This window comes from Diabrotica undecimpunctata, chromosome 4 (assembly GCF_040954645.1).
Source record: "Diabrotica undecimpunctata isolate CICGRU chromosome 4, icDiaUnde3, whole genome shotgun sequence".
NCBI classification, from domain to species: Eukaryota; Metazoa; Arthropoda; class Insecta; order Coleoptera; family Chrysomelidae; genus Diabrotica; species Diabrotica undecimpunctata.
In genome coordinates, this window is record NC_092806.1 from 134,294,769 (window position 1) to 134,320,034 (window position 25,266).

Below are 25,266 nucleotides of genomic sequence, written 5' to 3' on the forward strand. Positions count from 1 at the left end.
TCAAATCTATATAAAATGACTTTTATTTGATAATACTCTTCTCCTAAATAATACTTCACTCGTATTAAAAATTTATCTGACGATGTATTACATAGTATTTCAAGGTCATATGCATTGTTCAATTTAACAACTTAATCATAAGCGTAAGTCGTATTTAATAAAATAATATTATTTAGATGCATAGTCATGTAACATACTATTATAACTAGTTTTTAATGAAGCTAGATAACTGCTATTTAAACTTAAAAAACAAAAAATACCTGTACTGATATAACGCATAAAAATGCAATGATTGTTAGATGTAATTATCATATATGTAATTATCATCTATATATCTTATTGTATTAATTAATCACGCTACTCTGAGTATATAAGAGCGAAAACTTAGAATTTGATAGTAACATTTTCATAACGGTAAAAGATGATACCAAAAGATATATGTGATCTATTAGAAGAGTCTTTAGATGAAAAGATAGAAAATTTTGAAATTCAGGAACATGAAGGCAACGAAAAGGGTCAGGGACATTTAGGAGAAATGGTATTCTTGTCCTTGAAAAATAAAAATACCGGCAAAGATCATCATTTAGTGGTTAAACAATGTCTCGTAGGTTCTGAAGAAACAAACAAATTTATGTCGATGTGTTTTAACAACGAAGTGCATTTTTATACCAAAGTGATTCCAGCGTTACAAGCGTTCCAAAAGTCTTATCCTAAGGTTGAAATTTTTAACAATATACCAAAATGTTTTGCAACGAGCTCAAAAAAAGGAGAAGAAAAATTTGTAATGGAAAATTTAAAGCTAAAAGACTACAAAATCCATCCTAAGAAAATACCCCTAAATACTAAAATGTACGAAACTATTTTTAAGACGTATGGAAAGTTTCATGGAGTTTCCTACGCTTTTAAACATTACCATCCTGAAGAGTTTAGCGAATTAGGCGCAGAGTATCATAATAATATGAAAACGTTTTTTAATCAAGGTATGTAATTTTGTTTTTATTTTCGGCTTTGTCGTCGTTCACTTATAAAAAGATTATTAAATCTTCTTCTTCTGAGAGTGCCGTCTCCCTACGGAGGTTGGCAATCATAATGGCTATTTTTATTTTTGAACTTGCTGCTCTAAACAAATCAATTGATCTGCATTGATACCAATCACGTAGGTTCTTCAACCATGAGTTCTGCCTTCGGCCAACAGATCTTCTTTTTTGAATCTTTCGCTATATTATGAGTTTAAAAATTTCATATTTTGCTCCCCTCATCACGTCGCATAGCTATTTCAGTTTTCTGGTTTGTATAGTGGTGATTAGTTATGTTTCTTTACCAACCCTCTCCAGTACTTCTTTATTTGTAATTCTATCAGTCCATGATATTTTTAATACTCTGCGGCATAACCAGAGTTCGAAAGCCTTAATTCTTTTTAAATTGCATTTTTTTAATGTCCAAGTCTCAGTTTCACATAATAATATTGAAAATATATAACAGCCAATGCCACGTAGTTAAATATTCAAATTTAGATTTTTGCACGTTAGGAGTGACTTCATTGGTATAAATGCTGATCTGGCAATATCTATTCGCCTGTTTAATTCTGAAGTATGATCACTGGTTTCATTGATCAAAGTTCCAAGTACTAATATTTTTCTACTTATTCTATCACGTTACCATTGATTGTCAATAGGTGATATATATTTTGTGGTCTTTTTGTAATTAGCATGTACTTCGTTTTTTTAGCGTTTATAGTAATTCCCATCTCAACATTATTCATACTTAAGCTTTCGATAAGATGGTGTAGATCTTCTATACCCGTTGCTTTGATCACAGTGTCGTCTGCATATCGTAAGTTGTTAATTAATTTTTACCCGCTTTGATAATATTTAGCGTGTTTTGGAAAATTTCTTCAGAATACAAGTTAAACAAAATTGGCGATAAAACACATCCCTGTCTAACTCCACTACAGATCTTTATTTCTTCTGAGTGTTGGCCATTAATTTAAACTATGGCACTTTGGTTCCAATATAATATTTGCACTATATTTATGATTTTTCTGTCAATACGCTTGTTCATAAGTTGTGATATTAATTTTTCATGTCTTACTTTATCCAAAGCTTTTTCGTAGTCAACAAAACACAAGTGTAGATCAACGTTTACATCCCGACATCGCTGAATCAATATGTTGATGGCAAATAGTCCTTCTCGAGTACCCATTCCATTTCGGAACCCGAAATGCGTCTCGCTAATATCCTCCTCTAGCCTTTCGTATATTCTCTTATGTACTACTTTTAACAGAACTTTTAAAGTATGACTCCTTCGATAATCAGAGCACTCTTTTGCTGCTTGTTTGTTTTTTAGGGATGGTTATAAATGCTGACTTCAGCCACTCTTGTGGTACTATTCCCGCATCGTACACCGTGTTGAATAAATCTGACAATACTTCTAAGTTATCCTCTTCCACTAGTTTTAACAGTTCTATTGGTATTTCACCTAATCCAGCTGCCTTATTGTCTTTAGAGTTTTTGATAGCATATTTGATTTCACCTATTGTGATCTTCTGTCTCTCTAAAGGATTTAATTCTTGTATTTTCAGCATTTCATCTCTTTCATCTTATAAAAGTTCTCTAACGTACCCCTCCCATCGTCTTAATTTTTTTCGCAAATCTATCAGTAGTACTCCTTTTTTGTCTTTTATGTGTCCTTGCTGTCTATTTCGACCCATTCCAGTCACTTTTCTTATTTTTTTGTGCATATTTCTCATATCATATTTTGTTTCTAGTTCTTCTATCTCTTTACATTGTTTCATCAAATAGATTTCCTTAGCTGTTTTGATTTTTTCCTTAATTATTTTTTGTATTTCTTTATACTTTTCCTTTATATTGCCTTCTTTCTTCCATCTCTATTAGTATTTCTTCTTTCATCCACTGTTTTTTAGTCTCTGACCTATGTTGTATCAAACTTTCTTGAGCTGGTTTCAGTAATGTGATTTTTATATTATACCACTTTTTATTTACATCCATTTGGTTGTTATTAGTGTTTTTTTGCATATTAACATTCACATTATTTTTTAATTCGTCTCTTATTTCTTCAGGATAAGTTTTAACTGAGGTTATAGAGTTTTTATATCTGCTATTTACGAGTATAAAGTCTATCTGGTATCTAACAATGTGTGTATATAGTCTTCTCTTAGAAAGCTGAAACCAAGTATTGGCAATTACCATATTCTTTTCTTGGCATAAATTTATGAGCTTTTCTCCTCTTTCGTTTCTAGTTCCTAATCCGAACTGTCAAACTATATTTTCAACTGTACCTACTCCAATTTTTGCATTACAGTCTCCTAAAATGTAAGTAATATCTCTAAATTTTGTTAACTTGATTGTATTGTACAATTCTGAATAAAACTTTTCGATCTCATTTTCGGTCTTATCAGCTGTGGGAGGAAAGACTTCGATCATATTAATATTACAGTTCCGTGCTTGAATTTTTAGCATTATTATTCTTTCTGAGACTTGAGTCACACATAGCACCGATTTTATAATAGTGTTGCTCATGATGAAATTCTTGCACTTGATATATTTAAAAAGATTAGAAAACACAAAATTAAAGCACAATATTACATATTTTACAGAGCTGTCTGTTGGGGTTGCAATGCATTACCAAATTTTATTTTTTTTTTATCAAATGACAACCAGAACCAGGCAATTTTCCGCTTTTGAAAACAGTAATTTCAATAGTATAAAACAGGTGCTTGCTTTATAAGTTTAAGAAAACAACTACTGTCGAGTTGCAGTTGCGCAGGTGAAGCGGGGCGCGCGGTGTTATAAATACAGCTATAACTACATTTCTCGAACAGACTCGAAGCCTATATTTAGGTTTAATTTAACTCAATATTAGCCTACCAGTTAACATCAGGAATCTGTTATCTTATTTTGACAAATCTATATATAATATTCTAATCAAGTTTATAAGCGATTCTAAAATAAAAATTTAAACATCCTTATAACAATTTTCTGTGGCAAAAAGATATTTTGTCTAATGCCATCTCTCTCTCTCTCTTTCTCTCTCTCACACACACACAACTACATTTCTATTTTGAATTTCTTAATAACATTTTAAGACAGTATTTCTATGATAGTAAGGAATGTTTTAAGGTAAAAAAACAAAAATCCCTTTTTTGAAAATTTAGAAAGTAAAGTCTCCTGTGTGTCAATAATTTTTTCTTGAATATTGCGCATTCCAATTTTATTGATTTTGATTGTGGCTTAGTGGCTCCGTCAGTTCAAAACTGACAGTTGGCTTAACTAACGTGTCTGACTAAAGATAAATTTGCGGTCTTTATTTTTATATTTTCTTCCAGTTAATTTCAATTTTAATTAATTTCCTAGAAAATATAATTGGTGGCAATTTCAAGTTAAATTATATATACAAAGTTCTCTTAGAATTAATTGGATACAATTTATGAGTAGACAGAATATATTTTAATATGCCAAGATATATTTATAATTTACTTTATTCATTATGTCACTTTTAATAATCGAAAACTGAAATAAAACCATAGGAAATTTATTTAACTGAACACAAAAGAGCTTATGCAGATTTAGTTAGTTGAAAAATAAAAAAAAAAACAAATAATTATTTATTAAATATTATTTTTTATTGTTCATATAATAGTACTTTTTGAATAGATCTTCCGCATTTGTAGCAAAATGGCATATTAAAGCAAAATTTTAATACTGTAATGTATATTTTATCTTTTTACAGCCTGATAACACTAACACTAAAAACACAATTATTTATAATATATTACCTTAACTATACAAATTTATATTATCGACCGAGTCTCTACAATTTAATTTATCCGTAAAATAGTTTCGAAACACAATTCAGATATCTGCCTTAATCTGAGCCTTCTAAAAATTGCAAGGCATAGCAGACGTTGATAAAGATGTTAATAGAGACATGGGGAATTTAAAATTTGCATTCCACGACCTGTCTCCTCAACTAAGCAGAAATCGTTAGCGAATTGGTTTCTTGTACTCATACAGAGTAGATCCGAATAAAATGAAAACGACAGTCAAGATTTCATTTCACGTACAAATCGTCTATGTATCTCTTTACACGTATTTCGCTTTAATAAAGCTCATCAGAACAGCTATTCATAGGCGTTCTCAACGTGAAAAATAAATCTTTCCTGTCTTAAGGAAGCAGCAATATAATGGCTTCGAAACAGACGCAATAGCGACATCTGATATTAAATCCGTAAAATAGTTTTGAAACACAATTCAGATATCTGCCTTAATCTGAGCCTTCTAAAAATTGCAAGGAATAGCAGACGTTGATAAAGAAGGCTCAGATTAAGGCAGATATCTGAATTGTGTTTCGAAACTATTTTACGGATTTAATATCAGATGTCGCTATTGCGTCCGTTTCGAAGCCATTTTATTGTTGCTTCTTAAAGACAGGAAAGATTTATTTTTCACGTTGAGAAAGCCTATTAATATCTGTTCTGATGAGCTTTATTAAAGCGAAATACGTATAAACAGATACATAGACGATTTGTACGTGAAATGAAATCTTGACTGTCTTTTTCATTTTTAATTTAATTTATCTTTAGATTTTGTCATTCTTCTTAAACCATCTCTTTTGGGCTGTGGTATCATACCGTTTCTTCATTCGGTCGTTATCAATCTAAAGATCGGACCAGACCATCTCGTGTATATCGCCTATTTTTTTTCGTTAGTCGTTCGTATAATCATTAACAACTACATCTTCTCCAGGTAGACATCTAAACTCTAGTTGCATGGTAGATGCACTCAAACATCGAGTGAAAATTGAAACGTCAAACAATAGCTAAAATGTAATTTCATTACAATTAATTAAGGCTTAATCCCAATATAAATATATTATTTAACTGCGAAATATGTTTTAATAAGAATAAAAGAGCTCTTTTAATTTAAATCATATTTTTTAAACGTAAGAATGAAATATAAAAGTTATATAGTTATAAGTTATAAAAATTATTAAATACATCAAATAAAACTAGACTTTAAACGCAAACAATAGTCTTACCGTTTTATAATAAAAATAGTGAAGAATAATCTTTTTATTACCCTCATAGTATAAATGTGTTCATTCTGATAAATAATAGCTGAACAATACTGACTCTTTTTTTTCTATGTGTTTTACAAACAAATGACATTAACTTTTTTCCTGATATTATCGGAGACTTAAAACACCTGCTACGTTTTCCTCGTAGATTTATTTCCAATGGTCATATCTGCTGGTTTGGAACATAAGCAGTGTTGATCCCATAGTCTTTAAGAGCTGACACTACATGCAATTTGTGGTTTTTAGATTGGCTCTCAGTTCCACCATTGTGAGTAAAGAAACTATAGCAAGAAAGATCGTTGTTGCCAACCAATAGTTTTCTTTCAATATGGATTTTTTAACACATACAATACATATGCATTTAGATCGCAAATATCTAAAATTTTCTTACATATTCTATAAGGCTAACAAGCTATTTTCCTACAACAGGAATATTTGAATGGACATCATCTTCTAAAATTCAATAGCTATTCACATATGTCGTTGGTGAAAAGTATCTGCCATATTTCTTACACTTTTTTTGCATCTTTGGCTGTTTCTTTTGGACCAGGTAAATGCAAAACAATATTTTTTAAAAATGTTCTTGTTTTATTCGTCACTAATGACTGTGAGTACCATTTAAAACCATTTAGAATAGAAAATCCGGGCGATTTTCTGTAGGTTTCTCGTTTTATGTGCATAACATCCTTATTGTTTTATATCCTCTCCTATACTTGTAATCTATATCCATCAGGTATAGAATTGTTGGCTAAACAGCCATCGTCATCTTCACTTTTTTCTTCATCTAAAGACTCCACAATTTTTTTTTTATTTTTCTACATGGCTAGTTGCCAAAAGTTGTGACTAGTATTTATATTGTTCTGAAGCTATTTTCTTGTGGCATTTTAAATTAATTTATATTTAAATGGGAATAAGCCACAATTAAAGGTTAAAATACGTTTACTGACGTTTCAATTTCCACTTCGGAAATCGTTCTCAAAATACAAACATTACTTATGTTTGTATTTTGAGAAAATGTTGACGGATTTGCACAAAACCCAACGTTTAGGCAATGCATTGACTTTCCTTGAGCGGTTCCACAGTGAAATTGAAGATTTTTTAGACCAAATTGTTACTAGTGACGAAACGTGGGTGGCCTACGTCACACCAGAATCGAAACAACAATCCATGGAATGGCGACATTCATCATCATCCAAAAGAGTGAAGTTTAAGCAAACAATTTCTGTCCGGAAAATCATGTGCACAGTTTTTTGGGACAGAAAAGGAGTATTGCTAGTGGAGTTTTTGCCTCGTAATGAGACAATCAATGCAGTGTCTTATTGTGAGACACTGAAAAATCTGCGTTGTGCAATCCAGAACAAAAGACGTGGCAAAAGGGTATCGTTTTGCTGCATGACAATGCGTCCACATGTGGCTAATCAGACCAAAGATCTCATCAAATCATTTAAATGATAAACTCTAGATCACCCTCCATACAGCCCTGATTTGGCGCCCAACGACTACCATTTGTTCCAGCACTTGAAGAAACACCTGGGCGGTCAGTGTCTTCAAGACGATAACGAAGTCAAAACATTTGTGATGCAGTGGTTAACAAGTCAGGCGGCAGAATTTTATCAGGAGGGTATTCAAAAACTAGTGCCACGTTATGACAAGTGCCTCAATATTCACGGAAATTATGTAGAAAAGTAGATTAAGGTACAGGCTTTCATGTAAAAATAAAATTATTGCCATATCTTTGCACGTCTTTTTTTAATTCCAAAACGGTACTTACTTAAAAAACACGCCTCGTAGATATAGGAGACACAAATCCACTTTGTGATACCAGAGATGAAAATATGTGCAGTCATTTTTCAACGTATATTTTTAGTCAAAATATTTTACATATTATGTTTTATCTTTGTAGGTCTCATGCAACAAGCAATCGTCAGTTGTTGTAACTCGATAAAAGAATTTTTAGAAGAGGAAAAAGAAATAAAAATTCTCGATAGTTTTAAAAAATATTGTGATAACGGTCCTCAAATGTTTCTTGATGCACTTGAATACAAAAGTCCATATTCAGTTTTTCTCCACGGTGACTGTTGGAGTAATAATATGATGTTCAAATACAATGTAAGTAAATTAATAGATATGGTATTGTGAAAGACGGAAGGCTGTCTCATGTCGAAATTTTCGCTGAATGTCATTATTTGCGTTTTTATCAGCGTTCTGGCCATGTTTTTGTAATTGGTAGACATTTACCGAGTATTTAAATAGAAATATCATTGTGTCTTACATAAAACTATAACATTTAAAAATATCCTGAATTTTTTTTATTTTTTTCGGTAAGGAACAATAAAATGAAAAAACTACATTCACTTTTTTTATTTTTATGACAGCACAGCATAATATTATATAGTTAAAAGTAACGTAGAACGTAGTATTTTTTAAATAGAAAGTTTAACTGAGAGTCAAATTTATTGTACATGTTTTAGATATTTTTTTTTGCGAACATGGTGGGCAAGGAGACATTCTAAATAAATATAATGGTTCCCTTCACAACCTTTGCATACACATGTTACTCGTTTTGTGTTTTGACAGCACAATTTCGACCATGTAGTTCAGAGTTTTTTTTTACAAATCGTGTATCTGCCTCTTTTGTTTAAAGCCTTTTCTTCTTCTTCTTAAAGTGCCCTCTCCTCAATGGAGGTTGGCTACTACAATTTTAAACTCTTCTCTATCTTCAGCTGTTCTTATTAGCTGTTCAAAATTTAGCCCTGTCCATTGTCGGATGTTTCTGAGCCACGATAGTCTTTTCCTTCCTAGGCCTCTCTTTCCCTCGATTTTTCCTTTCACTATAAGTTGGGCATATTGGTACTTATTATTTCTCAGTATGTGGCCTAGGTATGATGTTTTTCTAACTTTTACTGTGTTAAAAAGTTCTCTTTCCTTGCCTATTCTATGCAGCACTTCTTCGTTTGAGGTATGCGATGTCCATGAAATTTTGAGTATTCTCCGGTAGATCCACATTTCAAAGGCCTTCAATTTATTTACGGTTGATGTTTTAAGGGTCCACGTTTCAACTGCATATAGAAGAGTCGACCAGACGTAGCATTTTGATAAACGTAGTCGAATTTCGAGTTTTATTCGAGAATCACAAAGCAGCTTTTTTATTTTTTCGAAAGATTTTCTGGCCTGTTCTATTCTCGATCTTATTTCTAGATCAGGATTTAGGCTGCTATCGATCCAACATCCCAGGTACTTAAATCTATTGACCTGTTCTAAAATGTGCCCATTTATTGTGCAAGGTTGAGGTAAGTTTTGGTTTTTTCGGATTGACATCACTTTGGTTTTTTTAATGTTTATTTTCATACCAAATTGCTCACAGGTCGGGTTGGTCTTGTCGATGAGTCGTTGTAGACCTGTCGTTTGGCAATGATTTCCTCTTTCTTGAGTTTGGCTTCTACAACATATTTAAGAACATTTTTCCGCTTTTTTCTCGACGTTAACTTATGTATACGAGCTGTCCGGAACAAGAGTCCTACCCTGTTCCACTAAGGGTTCGGTCAATTCCATAACCACTCTTTCAGTAATCGGTTGTCGATTAACTTATTCTTTAACGCAAAATATTTTAATTGTATGAGTGTTGCCTTTGTACGACTCTTTCATAATTTTTTCATTTACTATTCCAGTAAACATTTGTTGATCTTCCAAACTATTTGTTTCGAGGACAATCACATTTATAATATCTTCAGAGACAAACAGCTAAAAAAATAACAGGCTATTCTTACCAACCATTTGGTTCTGTTATCTGCCAAAAAATCATCATCTTGAGTAAGTTTCGACAAGATACCAGACAGGAAAGACTGCAATAAAGGGGTACCCATACAAGCTGCTGCTACCTGGTACACGGATGGCTCAAAAACATCGGAAGGTGTGAGAGCCGGCATAGTAGGGATAAATCAAGGAATACATTTCCCGGTACATTAAGGTACTCAATTCTGTAGAGGTCAATTCTCAGCTAGTATGGGATTTTGTGTGTGCCCTAAATAAACTAGGAGACTGGCAAGGTTACGATAGCCTGGGTACTGGGCACGGGGGTCATAAGGGCAATGAAAAAGCAGATAAAATGGTCAAACAAGGCTCATCAAAGCCATTCGTTGGACCGGAACCCTTCTGCGACATTGCCAAGTCAGTAACTGGGTACAAGGAAGTGGGTAGCTCACAAATTTCTGGAATGGCGGAGGGATTCACCAGGACAAAGACAGCCGAAACAGTTCATTACAGAACATTTGCCAAAATTTACGGCAGACCTAATAAGCAAAGACAGGAAAACAGTCAAAGCCATAGTAGATCTTCTAACAGGACTTAAATCTGATGGAATTATCAGATGATCACTTGAGAAGATTCTGTCACCTCGAAGAAGAAAAAGCAGAGCACATTTTATATCAGTGTGACAGTCTGGCAAATGTGTTTTTCTTTGCATTAGGAGAAGAACATCCACGAACAAATAATTACATGGAAGGTACAGTCTCGAAGCTATTAGACTTTATAAACAGAGTCAGGCTAGAGAATGTTATCTAGGGCTAGAGGACCACAATAGATCTGAAAAGGTTGCAGTGGAATAGGCCAAAAGACCAATCCCACTCCGACTCCAGTCGCCTCCCTAAATCTATCTATCTATCTATCTAAGTTCAGACAGTCAAAGAACTGTTTGGTTTTCCTTCCATTAGTCGAGATGATTGAACACGAGATGGTTCTGCAGAAGTATTGGGTTTTATGTTTCCTACAAAAGGACATTTTCACATAATGCTTACTCTATCTATTATACGCAAATCAAGGTATTGTTACAATTGAAATGATATATTTATAATAGGTAGAAGAAACGTAAATTCATTTGTGTGAAGCCAATCTAATAGTAAAAAAATTGGATTACATAAACTAAAATTGCATTTAAGATTTTAGTGAACAAACCATTTCTTAAAAATTTCCTTTTTTTTTCGCTTCAGGTTAATTGTCGGATTTACTCGTCAGTTCGCTGCCTCTATTATCTAGGATCCAAATCTTAATTCGAATAATCCAAAAATAGCAGCATTCATATTCATTTTTCTAAACTTCTCTAACTCAACGGCAGCCTTTTCTGCTTCTAATTCCAACTGTAAATAACGGAGTTGTTTGTTATTGTGCGTCATATTAACTTTTCAATCGTAAAGACGACGATATGCTCCCTTTGGAAGTAAATAACAAACTAAACTATTTAATACGTATGACTCTCTTACTGGAAAGATAACTAACTATTTGACCTTCAGTGTCCATCTGTGGTACTGCAACTCCTGCTGTGGTGGCTTGCAACTAGACATTACAGTAAAACCTCCGTTAACCGAAATAATTGGCGTTGAGGCCGTTTCGGATAACAAGAATTTCGGTTAAAAATAAGATTGTTTTTTATAATATTCTTGATCAAAGTATTGGTATTAAAAAATACTATGAGTTGATTTCGTAATGTTTTCTCATAAGTAAATCCAAAATAAAGTAATAAAATTAAGGAAAATGAACAAGTTTAACATGCTTTTTTAAAGAAATCTGCTATTTTTCTCTCTCCCTCCATCGTTAATTTGCAGAACGTCATGAGTTTGCCTCATTCGATTGTTCGACGAAACGCAAAGCAATCTGAAAAGGGCAAAAATTTATGTAATGACAACAAAAATTAAGAATCTAGTCGTGTCCCTAACTAATTAGGCCTACTGTATAAAATTCTTTCCTCTAAAGCATTGAAAATCTCGTCGACGGTCATGTGCTGCCTGTTACCTCTTGGGTCGTCATCTTCGTCATCTGATATGCTCAGGTTGTCTTGATAAAGAACCATATCAATGATGTCCTGGTCGATGAATTCACGTTCTGAGTCATCAGCTGCTAACCAGTCACGTATCTCTTCTTAGTTAATTTCGTCATGTCCCGGCAAATTTTTAATGAAAGGTTTAATTTCTTCTACCGTTTTCTTACCATTTTCTTCTTCAGGATCGTCAATCAAAATCTTATCAAAAAGTTTGTTCCAGCATTTTTCCAAAGTTGAAAATTTGATCTTGGCCCACGACTCAGCTCACCGATAAAAACGTTTTATTAAAGATTTGAGAATTTCGGGAATACTTTTGGATTAATTCGTCTTCTGTTATAACAGATGTCTTAAGAATGCTTCTCTATAATGTCTCTTGAATGTCTCTATGACTCCCTGGTCTAACGGCTGGATTAAGCTTGTGACATTCGGTGGCAAAAATCTGACAATTGTCACCATTTTGTAGATTTTGAGGGTGAGGGCGCATTGTCAACAAGCAACAATGCTTTGATGAGAAGGTTTTTTGATTTTAAAAAGGATTTTGAGACTTGAGACGAATTCATTTTCAAACCATTCTAAAAATAAAGTGCTCGACATCCATGAACTTATTTGGCTTCTATACCTTAAAATGCCTTTTCGGAAAAATCTTTTAGAGCTCTTGGCTTTTGTGATTTCTCAACACACATAGACATCAATTGGTGAGTGAAATTAACGGAATTGTTTACGTTTTGCGACAAACATTTACTTTTTATTGACGAAATTATTGAAACTGTCAGCCGTTTCGGTTAAACGATGTTTCGGTTAAAAAGGTTTCGGTTAAGGGGGGTTTTACTGTAGTAACAATTTCACAATGGCAGGCCGCGTGCACCATATTTCTACAAAATTAAAAAAACAAATCTAATTTTATGAGTTTTGCTAAAAGCAAAGAAAAATACAGTTATTAAAAAAAATTTTTGGCCCAGAAGACCCAGTACAAAATTTACTCTGAATTTATATGTCAGTTAAAGTGTTAAAATACTAGCTTGGAAAAAAGCGTCGTATTAACCAAAAATACTACGTAATTCAGTTAAATGTTAAATAAACAATACGAGAATTTACAATAGACAGACCTACCTATTACTCGACCTTGTAGATTCATCAGAAATTCTGTGTCGCAGATTTAGTATTTAAAGCAACTTTTAGTTTTACGACGGATTAAGATTCTTAAATATTTGTTATTAAGAATTAGTTTAGACACCGTCTTTTATTTTCATTATGGTTATGTTTACGAAAAATCTGAGGAAGGTGTTCTTACCCCGGAAATAACAAATTCTGAGTATTTTGTGTGTTTTTGTACTAGGTATATTATGTTTGTGTTATATTTATGTTGTGTTATATTTTATACGTAAGTTCTGTAACGTAGGTTAGTGTTAGGTAGTTAGCACTAGCACTGTATCTGTCACTGTGTTAGATTTTCGTGTATTGTGACTTGCATACGACATGTATTATGCATAAAGTCTAGTTTAAATGTTTCTGACTTCCGGTTACTCCACTATTGTTGGTATATTCTTGTTATTGACTTTTTCTTTTATTTTTTGTAACAAAAGCCTGCTACATTTTGCTTATGGGTTTGCCACCCATTTGTGATCCTTATGTAAGATGAGAGATGCTTCTTTAACTTTAACTTTTTCTTGTTTGTTTCTTTCATGATTATTGATGTATCTTTCCATTGTGCTCTGTGCTCAAAGCCATGTTTAATCAAATCTTGCAACAAAACAACATGGTAATAAACATGCTAAGTAAACTCGTATGCAAATAAAATTCTTTTTACAAATAGCTGAATGGAACGCCAATGGCCTGCTGAATCATAAGGACGAGGTGATAATATTTCTACAACAAAATTTTATAGATATATTATTAATAAGTGAGACACATTTTACAGACAAATCGTATTTTAAAATACCTCATTATCTAACGTACCATACTAACCACCCAGACAAGACAGCCCATGGAGGTACAGCAATCTTGATCAAACAATCAATTAAACATTTCATGATGGAAAGTTATATAACAGACTGTATCCAAGCTACAGTAATTAAAGTGTGCTCATTACCTTACGAAATAATAATAGCAGCAGTATATTGCCCTCCAAAGCACAATATTAAAAAAAAACGATTTCGGATCCTTCTACTCTAGGTCCAAAATTTATCGCAGCTGGTGACTTTAATAGTAAACACACTTACTGGGGATCAAGATTAATAACAACAAAGGGAAGAGAGCTCTATAGCTTAATGCAAGAAAATAAATACTCATATTTATCAACAGGAACACCAACGTACTGGCCAACGGACCCCAAAAAAAGACCAGACCTCTTAGATTTTTGCATCATAAAAGGAATATTAAACACCTTTATGGACATAGTTCCAAGTTATGATCTATCTTCAGATCATTCACCAATTATTGCAACAATTAGCACATGCGTTATTAACAAACAACCTACTCCAAAACTGCAACCTTTACCGAAAAATACTGGATGAAAACATTAAACTAAATGTAAGACTAAAAAGCCCTTCAGAAATAGAAGCAGCTACAAACAACCTTATAACTTTATTGTAAAACGCTTCAAAAGAAGCGACACCGAACGATGCAGATAAAAATAAAATCGAGAAAAGAATAAATATTCCGTTAGAAATTAAAAAGCTCATTGCTGAAAAAAAAGCAAGAGCCAAATGGCAACAAAGTCGGAACCCAGCGGATAAAACGTTTTACAATCGCTTAACCAATAAATTAAAAACACAACTAAAAAATGCAAGAGAAGAGTCAGTCAAAAAATATGTAACACAACTTAATAGATACGACCATTCAATATGGAAACCAATCAAATCATCCTTAAAACCTCAAGCAATATCCCCACTAGTAAGAAAAACCACAGACACACAGAACCAATGAGCAAGAAGCGATAAAGAAAAATCAGAATTATTTGCTGAACATTTAGCAACAGTATTCCAACCACACAACAATGAAGAAGATCAAGAAAATATTAATTATTTAAACTCAGACCAACAATCAGTAAATCCAATAAAATTAACAACACCCAAAGAACTTAAAGAAGAAATCTTAAGATTAAATATCAAAAAGTCACTAGGAATTGACCTAATAACACCAAAAATGCTAAAAGAATTACCAAAAAACGGTATAGTAATCCTTACATATATATTTAACGCAATATTAAGATGTAATTATTGGCCTAACAATCTAAAAATTGCAGAAATACTATTATTCCCAAAACCAGGAAAGGATCCAAGTGAAGCCTCGTCCTATCGACCTATCAGTCTGTTATCAACAATCTCCAAATTACTAGAAAAACTTTTAATAAAAAGAATAGATCCAGACTTTACAGGCGCAGATTGGATACCAAATTATCAGTTTGGATTTCGACGAGAACACTCAACTATCCAGCAATGCCACCGAATAACCCATAAAATCAATTCCGCATTAGAAGAAAAGGAATATTGCCCAATGGTATCACTAGATGTACGTCAAGCTTTTGATAAGGTTTGGCATAAAGGACTTCTTTATAAAATTAAACAAATATTACCACCATTCTTTCGAATACTTACATCATACTTGGAAAACCGACAGTTTAAAACAAAAGTAGATGGAGAAATATCCAAAACGCATCCCATTAAGGCGGGAATTCCACAGGGAAGCGTCCTGGGACCTTTATTATATATATTATATACGTCTGATCTACCAACATTACATAACGTAACAATTGGCACATTTACAGATGACACAGTAGCACTTACAAGTCACAAACACATTAACATAGCTACACAACAACTCCAAGACTATTTGTATGAGCTTGAAAACTGGCTAAAACAATGGAAAATAAAAATAAATGAAAACAAGTCAACCCACGTAACTTTTACTTTACGACGAGAAACACCACCACCAATATATATCAACAATGAGGAAATACCCAGGACTAAAACAACCAAATACCTAGGGCTACACCTGGACCAAACCCTGTGTTGGAAAGAACACATCACCAAAAAAAGAAAACAAATACAACTAAGACAAAAAGAAATCAATTGGTTAATTTGAAAAAACTCCAAGCTGTCAATAAATAATAAAATTCTAATTTATAAAACAGTTATCAAACCAATATGGACATATGGCATAGAGCTATGGGGCTGTAGTAGTAAATCTAATATTGCTATTATGGAAAGATGCCAATCAAAAATCTTAAGAGCAATTGTTGATGCACCCTGGTACATAACCAACCAAAGAATCTATGAGGATCTCAATATCTCAACAGTAAAAGAAGTATACCAGCAAAATAAATTACAATACATTCAAAAAGTGAACACACACTCCAATCGATTAATTTCCGCAATACCTCAACATCGAGTTATCAGAAGACTAAAGCGACGTTGGCCAACAGACCAGTAACATAGACCCGTGATTCTCTCACTGGAGGGGACCACATCACGCCAGAACCAAGGGACAGGACCTAAACTCATCACATTAACTTATAGAATACATTGTTTTATTCTGATTGTTAATTTATTAGTCATAATAAAAAAAAACATAATATATAACCAAAGTCTGCAGAAAACTGTAGACATGTGCGTAGAACTGTGTAAAGGATATTTAAATAACCTTTCCAACTTCAACGTAAACATCAATAAAAGAATTATCAAAACAATATGATATATAAGAGCCCGAAATATCTGCTCTAGTGAAAATACATTTTAAAAAGAAGAAAAGCTACTAACAAAGGTTTTTGTGATTTACAAACAAGGAAACACTACAAGTGTTTCAGAAACACTCACTAGAAGGAACTCAAAGATGACAGGAATAATATGTAAAGGGCTTATCAGAGATCTATTCTATCCAAAAGTACACCCAACAACACACAGGAAAGATAAAAAACCTGTAGCTGTAAAATACTCTATAAAACAGTTTCTACGTGGGAGAAACCGCAAAATTACTTAGTGCCAGAATAAACGAACAGGAACAAAGATTTGGCAAATCTTAGATGTGCACACGTGTTTGGGACAACAAGCACAAAATACAATGGAACGCTGCATTAATAATCATGAAAGAAACAGACACGAAAAATAGAAAAGTCAAAGAAGCAGCTCTCATCCTACTTAACGACGAAAAATGTGCAGCAACTCCATCAGCAAAATGTAGCAGGCTTTGATTACCAATACTAAAAGAGGAAGTCAATAACTAGAATATACAAACAATAGCCTATTGATGAAGTCGGAGAAATATCACCCACAATTTATATACACCACATATGCAACACACAATACACCAAAATCTAACAGTGTTAGATACAGTGCTAACTGTTTAACACAAACTAACGTTACACAACTTACATATTTTTAATATATACATATGTTAAAAAAAATTTTGTTAAAATAACTATATTGTCATTATATATGTCATTGTCATGTTGGTTTTATTAATGGACATATTTATATGAATGAATATACAGTTAGTTTACGTAGAAAGCAAAATCAGTAACAATAGTTTTTATTATTATTAATTTAATTGTCGATAAAAAATAAATTAATCCAGTCAGTTTGGCTTAAGCACATATGAATTTTTTAATGTTGGGATGTCGATAGAAAATGAGATTATGATGGTATTTATTAATATGTTAATATGTAAGCATAAACTGTAATCTCACGACTAGTAAGACTATTAATAATTATAACTAGATAATTTTTTATTTCTTTATTAACAGATGTCTTGAAAAAGAATTAAAATAGATTCGAGAGCTTGACAGTAAGTCAAAGAGTATTCTTTGTCTTGTGGGCCAAACAGACTGACTGCATCCTCAAGAATCACCACTTGATATTTAAATCAACAGTCAATAATACCACCATCTTATATATATATATATATATATATATATATATATATATATATATATATATATATATATATATATATATATAAGACAACACATAACATAAACATATAACACAAAGATACAAAACTGAGTCCGAATTTAATATTCCTATGGTAAGCACACCACTCTCAGATTTTTTTCAACCTTAAGCATGCTATTGCCTACAAGATCGAGACCAAGCATGTCAACCATCCATTTTGAGAAGACATAACCTAATAAAAACTCGGTTTGATTTCTGATTTTCGCAGAATTAATAAAATACTTTTTTTTGAAAACGATTTCCGGAGTGGAAATCAAAATGTCAAAGATTAGGTAGTTAAAAATTTTCTCTACGATCAATAATTGTAACTTATCCCATATTAGCATAATACTGAAAATATACTTTGTACTTCAAAGTTTTTAAAATCGATTTCTTTACTTGACAGATGTTAAATTATGATCTGACAAAGTTTTAAACTGAAGAAATCTATCATCCATAATAGCAATTTTGTTAGAAACGTTTGTTAAAACCGTTCGAATATCATTTTGTTGGTAAAGCGATGAATATGACGGATTATTACAACATGTTCATAATGACGACCATCTTAAACAAGATCAACTGCTTGTGAACAATTTTCCATGCTTTAAGTATTGTCAAACTAACATTAAGTAAAAAAGAAAAAGATTTTCTTTTTTAAAATGAACCAATAAACTAAACATGACACAAAAAAATGTATGAGACGAATCATTCTTAACCAAAAGTTAAATAATAAACAATAATCAATATTTGACCGATAATAATAATAATCAATAATCAATATTTGACCGAATTTGGTTGTGAAATGTTGTTACACTTTTTTAAAATCAATTTTATCAAACACCAACTTGTGTACAACACTTAAGTGACATACATAATTTTCAGAAACTCAATTACTACTGTTAATTTAAACTGTAAATTTCTTGTAACATTTCAGACTTACTAGAAATTTCAAAATTTTCGATGATATTTCGATCACTCTAGATTCCTTTAATAGTTCTTTTAATTTTCTATATGGAATAAATCTCAGGGAACTGTTGCAACCATATTCCACGTGATGCTTAAAAAAAGGTTGTATTGTACATACTACAATCTTTTATTTACGCCATATGATTATCTAAAATGTAAGCACATATCTAAAGGCTGTACGTGCAAGTTGACATTGGTAAATTTTTTTACAGTTTGCTCAAGAAAAGATTAAAATTGGTCTAAAAATAAATTAAAAAATAATAACCTTTTATTTTAATAATATTTGCCTTGTGTTATCTCAATAAGTGTGGTCCAACCTTTTAGACGTTGTGGGCCGTATTAAATTTGAAATTATTATGAAGGGATGGAGAACTCGACTCATTCAAAAAAAGTTTATTTTAAAAAATAATATACAAACGAAATAATATTTACGAGTATTTTATTTTGGTTTACAATTTACATATTGTTATGTTTAAAATTTAACATAAAATAAAAATAATGAGATATTTGAGGCAAGGGTTTGTCCTCTACTAACTTTTGCACATCTATATCTATGCTAGTCGTAGTGAGTCTAATACACGCTTCCAGAGAATCGTTTTCCATGCGATTACGTGTTTTAGATTTAATATGCTTCAAAGCAGAAAATGTACTTTCACATAATAATTATATCATCATTATTAGCCCATATAAGATATTAGCTTCAGTTGTACTAAAACAATTAATGCCATATACGAAGGAAATTATTGGAGATTACCAATGCAGCTTTAGGCCTGGAAGATCAACAATCGATCAAATATTTACTATCAGACAAATGCTAGAAAAGTATTGGGAATATAATAAAGAAGTACACCAGATCTTCATAGATTTCAAACAAGCCTATGATTCCATAGATCGCTTAAAACTGTGGAGTGCAATGATGGAGTTAGGCGTACCAAAGAAGCTGACCATGATTGCGCGAATGTGTGTCAACAATTCCTTTGCACAAATTAGAATAGGAGGCAAAACTTCAAAGGTTTTCGGCATAAGCACCGGACTCAGACAGGGAGACCCGCTGTCCCCATTACTATTTAACCTAGCATTGGAATATGCAATGCGAAAAATCTATACCAGAGTCAAACCAGTCATAACTGCCAGAGGAGCAAAGATTATTCTCGCATTTGCAGATGATGTAGATGCAGTAGCACAGACAACACTGGAAGTTAAGGATATAGTATGCTTTGAAGAAGCAACACTAAGCGTAGGCCTGAAAATAAACGAAGAAAAAACTAAATACATGGTCGTATCAAAAAAGGAACGACAGCGAATAAGACAAAACATTACCATAAACGATCATAATTTTGAGGTGGTCAAAGAATTCAAATACCTAGGAGCAACAATTACCAGTGAAAACACAGGAGAACGGGAGGTTGAAATACGAATACTTGCGGGGAATAAATCATTCTTTGCCATTCAACATCTAATGAGGTCAAAGCTTCTCTCAAGGCGTGCCAAAATCCAAATGTACAAAACCATAATACGACCAGCAGTGACATATGGAAGTGAAACATGGACATTGAGAAAGAAAGAAATCAATAAGCTATTAGTATGGGAACGCAAAATCCTGCGAATTATATATGGTCCTTGCAGGGACAGCGTGACAAATGAATGGAGGAGCAGATACAACAATGAAATAGAGACTCTCTTCGGGAAAGCAAATGTCGTAAGATACATAAAAGCCAATAGATTAAGATGGGCAGGCCACGTGGTACGCAGTGATGACGACAGACTGATTAGCAATGTGTTTTGGGAAAGACCAGATGGTAGAAGATCGACAGGAAGGCCTAGAAAAAGGTGGAAAGACGCAGTCAGGGAAGACCTGGAGAAGATGGAAGTAAGGCCATGGGAAATATTAGCACAGGATCGGAATCAATGGAAGGCAATAGTAAACGCGGCAAAAACTCACGAAGAGTTGTAAAAGCCAATGATGATGATGATCAGCCCATAGTCGTCCACTGCTGAACATAGGCCTCCTCGAAAAACCTCCATTCAGATCTATCTTGCGCTGATGCAATCCAGTTGGTACAAATCCTCTTTATATCGTCAGTCCATTTTCTGGGTGGTCTTCACGGGTTTCTTCTATCCGCTCTCGGTCTGAACTCCAAGATTTTTTTGGTCCACCTGTTATCCTTCATTCTAGCGACGTGCCCTGCCCACCTCCATTTAATTTTGGGTATGCGTTTTTAATGTCTTGTACACCACTTTTTCTACGGATTTCTTCGTTTCTTAAACTGTCTCGCAACGTTATGCCTAATAATGATCTTTCCATTCTACGTTGCGTCACTTGTACTTTTAGTGTAGATTGCCTTGTTAGGGTAAGTGTCTCTGTGCCATATGTAAGGATAGGCATGACACACTGATTAAAGTCTCTTTTTTGTAAGCTGATCGGTATATAACTTTTAAAAATATCACGCAGTCTTCAATATGCTGCCCATTCCAGTGTTATTCTTCTTAGCAGCTCAGCAGTTTGATTATCTCTGCTAATTTTTACCGTATGCCCAAGGTATACAACAATTTCAATTTCGTCATCCTCTACCCTTAAAGGATGGCTCGGAACTAAATTAGTAATCATTTTTGCCTTTTGGTAGTTAATATTTAGACCTACTTTACGTGCTGCATCGCTGAGTTCATTCAACATATCACTGGCAGCCTTTAGGTCATCTGAAACCAGAACAATATCATCTGCGAATCGTAGATGACTAACCATCTCACCATCAATATTTATTCCTTTACTTTCCCATTCCAGTGACTTCAAAGCATTTTCAAGTGCAGTAATGAACAACTTAGGCGACATAGTATCTCCCTGTCGAATACCTCTCCTGATATGTATCTTATCGGTAGGACCGTGCAGATATAGTTGCTGTAGTATTTCCGTATATATTTTCTATAATATTGGTGTACCTATGATCAATTTGACACTTTTCTAATGTCTTTAGATGTGCGGGTAGTTCGATAGTATCAAATGCTTTATGGAAGTCTATAAATGTTAGAACTAGAGGTCTATTGTATTTAATTGATTTTTCAATCAAGACTTTTGTGCACTGTAGGTGGTCATGTGTACCGTAGTTGGGGCGAAAACCAGCCTGTTTTCTTGGCTGATATAGCTCAAATTTTGCTTCCAATCGATTGGTTATTATTCTGGTGTACAGTTTGTATAAATGGCTGAGTAGAGAAATTGGCCTGTAATTCTCTAGGTTCATGTTGTCACCCTTTTTATACAGAAGAATTGTAATGGAGTTATTTTAAGATATAGGAATTTTTTGACTATACAAGCAGAGATTGAAGAGGTCTCGTATTTTAGTCAGAAGAGAAGTTCCGTCAAGTTTTATAGCTTCTATAACTATTCCATCATCTCCTAGGGCCTTGTTGTTTTTCATTTTTTCATGTACTTTCACACATATACGTACTACCAAACATTGAATATAGTTTCAACGTAAAGTTACGAAGGTTAGGAAAACGATCCTTGGAGAGTAACTTCCAAAAAGGTACTAATGTCTTCATTTTTCTTTGCTTGAAAAAATGAACCGGACTGTAGTTTGCACAGCTCTAATTGCTATTCTGCTGATTGGTTCTGGATGTTGACTCCCATTGGATTGTTAAAAAGCTCAAGATCAGGTTTTGGTGCACAAAAAAAATATACAAATGAAATATTATTCACAAGTATTTTATTTTGGTTTATAATTTACATGTTATGTTTAAAATTTAACGTAGAATAAAAAATCAATGGGATATTTGAGGCAAGAGTTTATCCTCTACTAACTTTTGCACATCTCTATGCTAGTAGTAGTGAGTCTAATACACGCTTCCAGAGAATCGTTTTTCATGCGATTACGTGTTTTAGATTTCTTCTTCTTCAGGTACCATCTCCGTTACGGAGGTTGGCAATCATCATAGCTATTTTAATTTTTGAGGCAGTAGCCCTAAAAAGTTGTTTTGAGCTGTATCCAAACGATTCTCTCAGGTTCTTGAGCCATGAAATTCGTCTTTTTTCGATGCTCGTTCTGCCATCTATCTTTCCTAGCATTATGAGTCGCAGGATGCACTACTTCTCGCCCCGCATCACATGTCCGAGATACTGTAGCTTTCTTTCTTTAACTGTTAGTTCAACTTCCTTCTCTTTACCTATTCTTCTCAGTACTTCATTGTTCGTAACTCTCTTTATCCAGTAAACCCTCATAATTCTTCCATAGGTCCACATTTCAAAGGCGTTAGATTTAATATGCTTCAAAGCAGAAAATGTACTTTCACCAAACATATATACGAACTACCAAACATTGAATATAGTTTCAACACAAAGTTACGAAGTTTAGGAAAACGATCCTTGGAGACTAACTTCCAAAAGGTACTAATGTCTTCATTTTTCTTCGCTTGAAAAATAAATCAGATTGTAGTTCGCACAGCTCTAATTGGTATTCTGCTGATTGGTTCTGGATGTTGACTGCCATTGAATTGTTAAAAAGCTCAAAATCGGGTTTTAGTGGATCAAATTCTGAAAACCTAATCGAATTTTCTTTTTATTTCTGTAAAAACTTTTGTTAATCTCGAGAAATCGACCATAGTTTCTTCATGATTTATAGTGAAACACGCAGGAAAATGTGTGAGGTCGTTTATTTTCATGCAGTTCTCAAAAAATCAAGTTTTTTGCAAAATGTCTCAATTTGACCAACCAAGTGTGATACTATCTTATTTTTCCCCTGGAGTTGTAGGTTTAATGTGTTCAAGTGAGAGGTAATGTCTGTTAGAAATACCAGTTCATGAAGAAATGTTTTGTTCTTAAGCTTTGTTATAAATACGTCTGTTGTTTTGTTGTTGTTTTGTGCTGGGTTTTGTAATGCCTACTAATATTGTATTCTTTTGACACCGCGAGTATTTGACAACAAATAATGCACTGAGATTTGCCTTTTAATTCTACGAAAAAATAATGATTTTCCCATTTTCCTTGGAACGTACGCTTCCAAGGAAAATTTTGCGGTTTTTGGCACTACTCATTCTGAACATAACATTCAATTTATTCTCCACTTTACTCTTTATTCTTTGTTAATTCAACACGACACGTGCAGCTGACTGAAGCTAACTGCCCGCTCATCGGGAGTGGGTGTTCAAGGTTAAATACTTTTTAAGATTACGGAAAGTTAGACAGGGTTGGAACAGGTAAAAGTTATCAATGGCAATATTTTTGAAATGTGTTTACGGGGGCCGCAGTTTAACGAGCCTCGAGCCGCATGCGGCCCGCGTGTCTGAGGTTGGACCACACTGATCTAAATGATCCAAATAGTCCAAATAGCTAAGGACAATCAGACTAGTTACCGTTATTTAGACACAACCACATTTTTATTATCTAAAACAAACTAACATAGATTTATTTTTTTAGAACTCAGGAGATATAGAAGATATTAAATTGTTTGATTTCCAAATGGCTAGGGTAGGTTCACCCATTTTGGATCTAACATACAGTTTCTACTCAGGAGCTGACGAAGAAAGCATATCTAATTTGGATCATTTCCTTGAAATCTATTATAAAAGCCTCAGTGAGACATTAAAGGATTATGGATGTAGTGCAGAAAAGGTTTTACCATTTACAGAATTAAAAAAAGAATGGAAAGAACAGAACGCATTTGGCGTTTTTTTGGGGTTAATGATATGGAATAATAAAAACTTAGACCCAAGCGAAGTAAGTTTTGCTTACATATTTATACATTCACTTTTGATATTATGTACTTCTTAAATAGACTGTACTTTATATAATAAAAAAGAAAATTTGGTATATTCAAACGTGGTGCAAAAAATAATTTATACTTGAAAAATTTCGTATCTATAAAATTGAAACAAGAGAAATAAAAATCAGATAATTTAGATATACGAAATAAAGCAAAATAAAATATAATAGTCTCCAGGTATTTAATTACAGGAGTTAATATATAGTAAGAGGATAAAATTTTGCCCCACTGTGAACTCATTTATTTTAAAAATAAAAAAAATTGCTCGGAACCGATAATTTTTCAACTTTTTATAATATATAATGGTATCAATTTAAGTACAAAAGGTACAAAAGCCTAGAAAACTTAATTAATCTTAAAGAATGTAGGGCTAAAGCCAAACTGATTACCACGAGATCTAAAAGACAATCCTGGATAAAATATGTAGAAACGATCAATAATTACACATCCTTAACAAACATATGGAGGAAAATAAAAAATATAACAGGCACTAGCTCATATCAAGGAATCGATTCATTAGAAGTAGAAACTAAATCATTAATAACAAACCATGCAGAAATCGTAGAAAAAATAGCGGAAACATTCAAGTTAACATCCACAAATTCTAACTATGATAAAGATTTCATAACATACAAAGAACAAAAAGAAACCATCCCTATTAACGTAGTAAACAACAATGAACCTATAAATGCACTTATCACAATCAGAGAAC

General features: G+C 33.0%; 1 protein-coding gene across 1 annotated transcript in view; it reads left to right on the forward strand.

Moving 5' to 3' along the window:
• Positions 1–210: 210 nt before the first annotated feature.
• LOC140440071 (uncharacterized) overlaps positions 211–25,266 on the forward strand; it is a 32,464-nt gene continuing 7,408 nt past the window's right edge. Inside the window, exons 1-3 of the mRNA XM_072530340.1 lie at positions 211–980; positions 8,000–8,205; positions 24,209–24,508. Of these exons, the coding sequence (XP_072386441.1) occupies positions 422–980; positions 8,000–8,205; positions 24,209–24,508 (1,065 nt within the window). The 5' untranslated portion in view covers positions 211–421. The remainder of the gene's footprint in view (positions 981–7,999; positions 8,206–24,208; positions 24,509–25,266) is intronic.